We start from the raw sequence: 11,179 nt of genomic DNA, 5'->3' as shown, positions 1-11,179 counted from the left end.
CATTTCTACCAAGGACTTCTAATTTGGTAAATTATTTTTTTTTGTGTGCTTATTTAGAACTAAGACTACCGAATAAAACTTAAGATAGTTGCTTCTTGATAAGTGGTAGTGTAATATAATCGTGTAATTTCTTGCTTAAAATTTTAGGTAAGAAGATTGTATTTCATAATGACATCAATTGAACATTAAATGCGCAGAAATAAGGATATTGGAAGAACTGAAAAGTAATTTCCAGTTAGAATGAGATGGAAATAATAATAAAATGACGTGAAAAAAAGTAGTTCATATTCTTGTTATTTATTTTACATTTTAGCCGTATATGTAGCAGGACATACACGAGCTGTTATGAATACCTAATAGGACGGCACTGTCAGATCAAGTTCATGTCACTTCTGCGTTTCCTTCTCACATCGGAAAAGTGTCTATTTCTACCTTGTCCAACCCACACCGTCAATTTTGTTCATACAGAAGCTACAACCATTTCTTTTACATTTATTTATTATTTCTAAATTGTTTCATTGAGATTCTGCCTAATTTAAATGCTAACTCTATTCTAAATAACACTCTCAGAAATGGAGGACATTTTAACATCAATCTCTTGGATAAATTCGTGCAACATCTTCCGCTATTATACATCAATTTTGTTTGTCCATTGTTTATGTACATTAATTGGTCAGAAATGGGCATAGCATAGAATCTGCTGTACCCTCCATTTGCTAACGGAGATCTGGCGTTACTTTCTTGTAAACACGTTTTGTTAGTTTGAAAGTTAAGTCTTGAAAGTTAATTTAATCTGGTTTGCATTGTGGATATTATCAATTTGGAACTTAGAAACGTAAGGAAGAAGCAAGAATAATCCAGGAAGCTAAGATAGCTGCAAAGGAGAAGAACGAAATAAATCAAGCAAACATTTCATCATCTACCTCTAAATAATATTATAGTCTCAGATATAATCATGTCATTTTATTAAATATTTATTTTGCATATTAAAACGTTTCAATCACATCTGTGACCTTCAACTTGGCCTTGTTTATCAGACGGTTCTTCAATTAAATTTAAAATAGATTCAAGATCCATTTGTCTATTTTCTTTAAGTAAAACTTTTGCTTTTGTTTCTAGTCCATCCTGACATTGATTTTTCACTTTAGTCGAACCTTGATACACATTAAATTCTAAAGCATCTTTCATACTTGGAAAGAATTCTGATAAATCTACAGCCGCTTTTACTAACTCTTTAATATCGATATCTGTTGTAGGATCCCATATTTCATCACGAAACATCTGAAAACAATGAATATACTCAATATTTGTTTATATATATAATAAAAATATTAAAAGATATAGTAACGGTAATCATCTTAAACTGAAATATAAACTGGATCTTATTTTTAATATTTCTCAAAAAGCTCTTAGTTAAGCTTGTGGTGTATCCTTTACTAAAGCAGTGCATGGTGTAATAATTTTATTGCAACAATTTCGTGGTAAAATAATTTCATACTAAACAATTCATTTTCGTTGCAGTTCAATTACATACATCTTTCGATTACATAGATTTACAATTTTACTTTGACTAGCAAAAATAAAGGCTTGTGGTGCTGTTATATTTAATTGCAGAGCTTTGGTCTTACAATGGACAAGTTCCAAAAAAAGAAAGCTGTAGACTCAAAAATCGTAAGTACTCGTAATTTTAAAACCGCATTCTGGTACAAAATTATTTTTAGGAAGAGCAAAGAGAATTACACACAAATGACAAGAGAATTTGTAATTTATGTGAAAATTAAAAAATGAAATATATGAGGAAAGAAGAGTAAATGTAAGTAAGCACAAAGTATGTATTCTTGGTGCACTGGGATGGTCAATGTATTGACATTTGAAGCTTAAGATCATTCACTTTTCTTCTGGTCTCAATTTAAAATTAAAAACTATTGAGAAAGATTTCCATACTTAAATGGAAAACTTGAATTTTTGAGACAATGGACCACAAAATAAAAGTTTTTTGTAAAAACTAAAGTGAAAACTTGGCCAAGTTTAATTTCCTCTTTCAATTTACAAAGAGAAAGAACAAAAAAATTAAATCATCTTCATTAATAATCTCTAAAACTTAAAATTAAGATTTTTAACAATTTTACTCACCTCCAAAAATATCACAATATTATTTAAATCATTTTCAGATAGTTGTGCCATGGGTTTGTTAAGTACGTGTCTCATATCAACATTAAGATGTGTTTTTGCTATAATTAGCTCAGCATTCTTCTTAATAATTTCTAGAATATAAAATACAATACCTGTTGGGCTATCAAAATACGACACTAAAGTTTCTTCGTGCAATGCTTGCGATTTCTCAATAAAAAGTTTCGAACTATATTGATTTTTTACTTTAAACTTATTCTCCTGAATTTTGGGAAGAAAAATAATATCTTTGTATAAATTTAATGATTTTATATTAACTACAGCTATTGTGTCCAAGTACAATATTTTCCGTAGATATCTTGCTTCTACTCCGACTATTGTTGTCGGTAGTGCTCTGTCACTAAATTTTGTTTTAGCTTTTTGTTTTTTTAATTTAATTGCCCTCATACGGGTCATTTTTTTATTATCTTTTATTATTAATATTTTAAATACTTTCATTAAATCATTAAATACTTCATAAATATTTTCATATATAAATTCAGTTAAATATCTTAGAACAATAACTCTTGGAAGGTCTTCAGAAACCTTACGATCTTTATCCGAAAATGGAAATAACCAAGACGGACCATATGTTGATGGTAATATAAATACGCTTTCATTATTTATGTTTGCATAACGTTTTTCCCAGTGTCCATAATCTTTTTCCATAGGTATTAAATAAGTGTTTACAATAAATGGATCTTCTTGAAATGGTTTACGTTTAACGCGTCTATTTTTTATTTGATTTTTAAATTTGTCTACATTAATCGAGTGTAAAAGTTCAGTACCGGTTAGTTCGTTGTCCATAATGAATCTTCTAGTAGTTGCTACAGCATATTTTGGAATCAAATTCTTTAGATGAAATGTTTTACATTTTTCACAGAAATTGCTTTCATCGGTAACATCAAGATCATTTACTATATTATATTTGATTGTTAGCTCTTTATTGGCTGTCAACCAATTTCCAAATTTATCCGATGTATGGAAAAAAAATTCATTATTCGCTTTATATCCAGTTTTAAAAGTTTTATACCATAATATGGAACGCTGTATTAATTCATTTTGCATAGATTTTTCTAAAATAATTTCATTATTTCTTACAAACAATTTTAGGGCTGATTCTATTTCCATATCAAAACAAGAATTATTGAATCTAGTAATTGCGATACCCCTAGGTAATATATAAATTGCTTTCCTAACTTCAGATGGGAACCTGAAGATTGATACATAGCGGGGATTTTCAACCATAACGGATTCTATAGCAACCCACAGGAATCCATCTTGTTCCAAATCTATTTTTGGTCCACTCATTATACTATCTGGATCTTGACTTCTACCTCCATCATAGTATTTTCTTCGTGGGTACGCCGAACTTTTAGATTCTCCACGATTATCTAAACAAAACCCTCCTTCATTGTCTGATTCATCGTTGAAATCTAAAAACCATCGCTTTAATTCTGCTAACGACCAGTCACAAAATACTTCCTCATCATCAATAGTTGCTTCGCTAACTATTCTAGTACCATCAGGAAATGTAACAGTTTGTATACATTCACCATTGAATGTAAATATAGGACCTTTTACAAATTTCACTGTTCTCACATTCTTAAATACGTCATTATATTCTGCGCATTCTTTTATTCCAATTAAATTTTTTTCTTCGCCAACAACTGTGTAAAAATTGCCATCTGGCTCTAGTAAGTAATATTTCTTAACACTTTCCGCAGACTCCTCCTCGCCAAAGCCGTGTTCCTCGTTTAATGATTGGTTGGTATTGATCCCAAGATTGTAAATTTCTTCTTCCTCTTCTTCCGCTAAGAAATCCCTGTATAAACAATATTTTACCAACCTCCCGCATGGGAAATAAATTTCAACGTAGTTATCTTCCAACATTTTAACTAATGTACCATCACTTAAATGTAATCTACATTTTTCATTTTTTATCAAATCACTATCATTTTTAGTTGTCAGAAAATATTGCTTCACATATACTTCACCATCTTTTGTGTATTTATTTTCAATTGTTAAGCCATTTGGCAGGGAAAATTTACATTCAAATTTTGTTCTTTTATTCCCTTGTGGATCTTCAATATTCGGCAAATCCTTATATTCTTCATTTATTTCTTTTTCACCTCTATCACCTGTAGTTCCAATTTCATCTTTAGTTTTATTTGGTCCCTCAGTATTTCTTTTAACACCGTGAGCCTGTCTCTTTCTTAAAATCCTCTTCAAATCAGTTTTCTTAATTAATTTCTTAGTTTTAACTACAGCTTTCTTAGTATAGTCTTCATAAAAGCAAATATTAATACCAGAAGAATGTAGAAAACGTAAATACTTTGGTTTTTTAGTCAAATAGCATGGTGTGTGAAAAATAAGGTGATGGCCGTTCTGGAACATATCGAAGCATACATCTGGCTTTTTGTAAGTTTGAGAAAATATTTTAAAACGAATAGTTGTTGAATCTACTAAAACATATTCTTTGACAATAGTGAATAAAGATATCCTTCTTTTTTGCTTACCGAAATTGTACAATCTTGGTATAAATACTTGCCTCTTCTTTTTATGTTTTCGTATTATTTTAAGTGGTGTTGGCTTAGCTTCCTCTATATTTTTGCCAGTTAAGTCATTGCATCTTCGTGGGTATTCAAAATCGTCTTTCAATAAATTCAGATCTTTAGTAATTTTAATTGGTTCTATTGGATCCTTAATATTATCTTTCAACTTTTCTATTTGTGTACAAAACAAATCACGCAATCGTTCTTTATAATAATGTAATTCCTTCACTTCGCAAAATTCTTTTAATTCATCAAATCCAAATTTATAAAAATCTCTAAGGCACATGCGTGAGGGTAACAACCCTTCTTCTATAAGAGTAAATGGTGAATCGTAACAACAGTAAATTAATTTATTAACCAACGGAACAAATTGCACATCAAGTGAATTACACTCCTGTAGCGCATCCCATAATGTCTGTAAGAAAACATTTTTTGGCATTTCCTCAAAATATTTTGTATTCTTAATTAGATCAATGATTTGTTCGTCGTTTAATCTCTCATTAATTTCATCTAAAAATGTTTTTTCTAAGTTACCTTTTTTGATTTTATGGCATATCTGATCTATTTCAATTTGATCCTTCAAGTATTTATTTCTTTGTTCAATTTCTATGTGTTTTTCTAAATTTCTTAAAGCTCCTAATACAGTTGGGAAATTGCTTTCCACTGAGATGTCGACACTGTTGTTGCAAGATTTTGCACTCATTGAATCTTTTTGATCAAATTCTATTGGTTCCTTTATTGGTGCTTTGATTGCAGCTTCGTTTACCCCCAATGAGAGTACACTTAGCAATAGATCAATCATAGATTTAGCGCCTTTAATATTTAAGAATTTACAAGCTTTTAATAAATTGAAATAATGATAGGCATCATGCACATTATATCTCTTCAATTTTCTTTTATTGATTCTCCAGTGATCCGCAAAAAATACTTCCAAAATGTGATTACTTCTGTCCCGTACCAGCTGTCCCCATACTTTAAATCTATGTGTATTCAAACTTAACTTGTCCCCAAAAAGTATAAATTTTGATTTTATTGGTTCTGGATTTGCACTTATGTCTGGGAAATATTGTTTTCTAAGTTTGGTGAGCTTTTCTTCAATTAGAGTTACATCATTTTCCTCTTTCTTCTTCGAAATTTTATAATCGCCAATATTATAGCCAATGTTTGCTCGTTGATTGTTACATGCTTGAGCAATCAATGTATCTAAAATGAAAGGCACGGTAATAATTTCATTAGGTATGGAATCCATTAGGAGGTTATAAAATTTCATTTCCAATTTAGCTCTTGGCTTCCCTTTTTTTAATTTTTTCGCTGGTATTAATTTTATATAGTCTTTGTACAATTTAGTAACTTTATGAAAATGATAACCTAAATTAATTAAGTCATTAGACAATATGCGTAGAAATTTCCTCATCCAATGATTGGAATTGAAATTAACATCACTTACATTGGGAACGTATTTGGTCATTATAATTTTTTCATAGAGTTTACATGTTTTAGGATTGCTAACATATGTGAAAAATGTATTATAGAAATTGACTAAATCTTTTTTTAAACTTTCTAATACTTTCAATGGTTTAAGATGATTTTTCTTAGCGTACTGATCAATGAACATGATGCTGAGAAAAGAAAAGTGATTTCCATATTTCTTCATTAACATTCTATAGTCATCCTCTTCTACCTCTTCTTTTTCAAAAAAGTTTGTCACTGCAATTTCGTCTTTGTGATGAGAAATAGAGTCCAACATTGTGCAACCAACAAAGATATAGCTATTTATTGGTATTTTTATGCTATACAGCATATTTGGCAATTTTGGTTCTATAAATGAGGAAATAAATATGTATAAATTTGGACCATTCGTTGGAGAATCATCGTATTTATAAATATCCCGGTTTATTTCGCCTCTTTTATGTAAAAATGTTTCTACTTTTCCATAAATTTTAGTGAATTCTCCTTCCCTTAATATGTAGGGTTCCTTTTGTAGATATTTAGCGCTATAATCTTCATTCTTTCGTTTTTTTTGTACCATTTGTTCACGTTTTGAATAATCCGTTTCATTTGATTTATTTTTGTTGCCAAGCGCCTTCTTATCTTTAGCTGTCTTTATTTCGGCTTTCTCATTTTTTCCTTCTGTCTTGCCTTTTTTCAAGATTTTGCTCTTATTGGTGGCCATTTTGCTCCTATTGGTGGCCATTTTGCTCTTATTGGTGGCCAATTTGCCCTTATTTTCGGCCTTGCTTTTTCCTGGTTTTCCCGCTTTTTCTTCTTCCTTCCCTTTATTTGCTCCTTTTTTTGCTCTAATGTTTTTGTCTCGTTTTTCTTTTTGATCGGAAGTATCAGCAGGCACTGTTGAAATTTTCACTGCTTTTTTTACTGCTTGATCTTCTTGTTCACTGTTATCAGAATGTACATCATAATTTAAAGCCATTACTCGGTATCTGTTTTCATTTCTACATTTTTTATAATTTTTTAGACATTCTTCTTTAAAAAATGACTCCCTTTCGAATAAAATCATATATTTTATCATATACGCCAACAGGTCAACAGGTATCTTATTGCGGAACATGTATCCACCTACGAAAAATAATTCCTAATTATGCACAAACTTCAATAAGCAATGACAATAAACATAAAAGGGAAGAAGTTAGCTCAGTTATTAGCGTGCTGCAAGAGCCTCTTACAACTTCTATCACCGGACACCATCCAGCTCTCCTTTAAAAGACAGTGATATATGTGAAGAGTCTGTTAAAGATAAAAAAAAAAAATACATAACAGAAATTAATACTTAATGTAATTTTGGAATCACAAAATTTGAACTCTTTTCTTTGGTCAAAGTATGCAATTAAACAAAACTTGCATTGTGACACATTAAACTGGCTTTCTCTTACTGCAATTATGTAAATTATGCAAATCTTTCAAGATATATTATTCTCTTAAAAGAACTCTTATTCAAAACAAATTAGGGTGCATTTAGTTTTACCTCAAATCCGACTAAAAAAAAAAAAACGCTTGTTTTACAGAAATGCTAGTCTTATTAGTAGATCTTTGTAGAGCAAATAATGTCTGGGTATAGGAAACTGATATCATTTACGAAAGATTTTAGGAAATGAAATTACTGTTTTTTCAGTCAAATAGATACCATACATTGCATAAACCATGTTTCATGGAATTCAGAAAAAAAAAGGAAAGAAAATCACGTTTTAAAATGTCCCACATCGTGGGAAAATAGGCCTAGTGCTTTTGTTTGGAATTCTTTTCATGGAAATTGGGATGTTTCCCTAAAAAAGTATTTTTAATATTAAGAATCTTTATTAAGCAAAATAACTTTTAGTAAAATTGGAATAAAAAAAAGTCGTGCGAGTGTACAGGCCAGATTATTTTGATGCTGCTCTAGCGGGTTACTCGTCAAGCCAACTCCAAACTCTCTAACATGCGACTCTAGCGGTCGATGATATTAACTGCTAGTGCAGGAAAAGAAAGTGTTTCTATCTTATATATTGCTAAAGAAACCAAAATATTATTAAAAAATTAACCATATGTTAAGAACAAAAGTATGTTTAAATTAAAAAAAAAAAGAAATTTTGAAAAATTAGTATAAAATTGAAAAACAAAGGCTTCCATGTAAATATTCAAATCTTATAAATGTGCAAAATAGTATTTTAGTCAACTATGTAAATATTTGCAAACAATATGGAATTTCAAAATTGTATATATATTGGATGGATTACCTGCCAGCCTAACTGCTTCGCATAAAGCTGAAAAAGGAGTTCTTTTGCCAGTCTTAAAACAACAATCAAGTGCTAGTTTTTCGATTGTTTTTCTGGTAATAATACGTACAGCTTTACGTTTATCATATTCTAGCGCATGGTTGATCAGCTGTACGGCTCCGTGAAATGAAGGATCCGCTTCCAATACGAATATTAAAGAACATCTCCATCCTTCCACGTAAACTTTCTGACTTTTCACATCATTTATCCAAGGTTCGCTCTTGAGCAACTTTAGATCTTTCGCAGGAATTGGAGTACTTTTTTTTATGCTGAATAGTCTCTTTTTAAATGAATCATCTATATCTGATAAATACTTATTTGACATGTTTTGTTTGTATGATTGTTTTTTTGTTTTTAATGTGAAACTTTAAATAAAAAATAAAAAATAAAAACCTTATGAATACATTATTATTTTAGTAGAGTATTAATTAAACAGCTGTATTTTATTCTTACTTTAAAAAATAATAATTTTATTTAATGCGTCTGGTTAAATTTAATCAAATGTTCAAATATTTCGAATTTCAATCTTTTGAAGTAGTCAATTACATTCAGAACTCAGAAATAGACAGCTAAGAAATCTATTAAGTAGTTTTATTTAAGAAATGCTTAAGTCCATTCGTCATCAGTTACTGTAAAGGTTCATTAGCACAAAGGCTCAATTACCATGGGGAGGGACCAATCTATACGCTATTCGAAGCTTCTCTGTACCTGTAGTTAACAATAATAAATGCATCCAATACAACTCAAATCGAGAAGAACCAAAAGAAATCTAGACCTAGACTTGGGGCCAACATAGGGAAGTGTGAGGTAATAAGTTAGTTCAAAAGTTGATAAGAGAAAAGAAAATTTAAAGCGTTAAATGGCCAAAATTTATTTAGCTAACAAAATATGAAAAAACACCACAATTGAACCGACATCTTGAAGAGAAATAATGTACAGAAACGCACAAATGAGTCTGAAAGGAAATATAATATCATGTATAATAATTACAGATGTGTTTGGATAGGTTTTTAATGTCATGAAACAGTTGAAAAAAAGTTTAAGATAATTTAATTGAACTGAAATAAGGGATTTGCTTTTTATAAAAAATACTAAGAACTGTAATGAATACTTTTATATATTGTTCTTTAGAATTTTTTAAGTAACCAAAGTTACACATAAAAATAATAATTCAACAAGAAACATAAACTAAAAAAGTTAAGTAGATGGTGAAGGCATTGAGATATATATTGAGAACAAACAATCCGATTGTAACCGTTCCCTAAAAGAGGGGCAGCACATCTTATCTTAAACTTTAGGGTCAGGGCTATGCCTACTGTCTTGGCTATTAATATGGATTTGGCGTTCCGACCCTTCGGTGAACCTCAGGCACATTTGTCACAAGTCAACAATACGTAGTACTTCTGCTTGCAAATCTGACAGCTTTCTTATCCTAACCTAGGGTAGTGGTAAAGAATTAGTCAGGTCACACTATTATCAGTATTCGTCAGGAAGATCCCAATCGGAATAAAGTGTACCCGAATTTGTAATATAGCCTCTGATGAAGATTTTAAGAAATATTTTAATAAACTCAAGAAATTTTATTATTTTTAGATTTTTTGAGGTTTCAAAGTGAAAGAGTTTTGTAGAAAACGATAAGAGTGGAAAGAGTTTTTTCTTGAAAGAACAACTTGGTGGGCTCCGATTAATAACCGAACTGCTGAGGGAATAGGAAAAATATTGCCACAAGAAATGAGACCATTATCATTCTTGTTTAGTACCATGCTTTACAATTTCGCTTTGCTTTAGTTCAATAACTTAGTCTCTAGTTACTCTTATTTTTAGTTTAATACTGCTCTAAGTCTTTTAACTTTTCTTTCCATTACTTTATTTACTTGCCAGCAGCTATTTAAATAGTTTACTACTTTCTTATTTTTTTAATATTTATACTCGGTCTCTGGCCACGAATTACATCATGCTGGGAACGAAACACTGCGTGTTGGGTCCGTCTAATAAACTAAAAAAATAAATACTGGATTGTATAAATGCATTTATTTATTCACTTCTCGTAACAAGTTTAAATTTCAAAAAATAAATAAGGTCAGAAGCTACCAATAAAAAAGAAATTAGTAATTAGAAATTAGCAATAATCTTTCTTCCCTTTGGATTATTGAAAACAGTAACCCAAAAAATATGAACAGTTCTCTACCATAAATGAATTATTTTGTAGAAAACTTTAAGAATTGACAATCTCATGCCATCTAGCGGCAACACTAATAACTAATAGCTAACAATTGACTTGGATTTGTGTGCAAAATTAGGATACATTTTTCCTAAACAACTGTATTCGGGTTGTGAAATGTTAATGCAGTTAAATGCATTAGAGTATTTTTTGTGGTGTTCTTTTCTGGTTCTATATAAAATAACAATTTTGATATCATTCATCACAGAAAATGGTTGATACATGTTTAAAATCAACTCATAACATAAATTAAAAAAAACAAATCCGGTTCAAATAATTTCAAACGAATCTACTATTCTAAAACCCAGAAAAGATACTTATAATTTCCTATACATTCTAACATAATATTTTACTAGCAAATTTTGTAGGTTTCTGTGGTCCTTATAAAACGGTGTGTATTAATTTATTTTTTGTTTGAAGACTTTTTTTTAATTACGGATACAACGTACTTTTGTCTCTACCCCTAA

At 30.1% G+C, this 11,179-nt stretch overlaps 1 protein-coding gene across 1 annotated transcript; it reads right to left on the bottom strand.

Moving 5' to 3' along the window:
- Positions 1-948: 948 nt before the first annotated feature.
- Positions 949-8,916, bottom strand: LOC141457795 (uncharacterized). The gene is made up of 3 exons (XM_074135056.1): positions 8,453-8,916; positions 2,134-7,298; positions 949-1,281 (listed from the first exon to the last, which is right to left on the bottom strand). The coding sequence occupies exons 1-3, from the start codon at positions 8,814-8,816 to the stop codon at positions 997-999; spliced, it is 5,814 nt and encodes a 1,937-aa protein (XP_073991157.1). The 5' UTR covers positions 8,817-8,916; the 3' UTR covers positions 949-996.
- Positions 8,917-11,179: the final 2,263 nt, after the last annotated feature.

This window comes from Rhodnius prolixus, unplaced genomic scaffold, assembly GCF_049639745.1.
Source record: "Rhodnius prolixus isolate KJV_2025 unplaced genomic scaffold, Rpr scaffold_5, whole genome shotgun sequence".
NCBI classification, from domain to species: domain Eukaryota; kingdom Metazoa; phylum Arthropoda; class Insecta; order Hemiptera; family Reduviidae; genus Rhodnius; species Rhodnius prolixus.
Note: the sequence above shows the minus strand (reverse complement) of the source record. Positions and strands in the feature narration are given on the sequence as shown.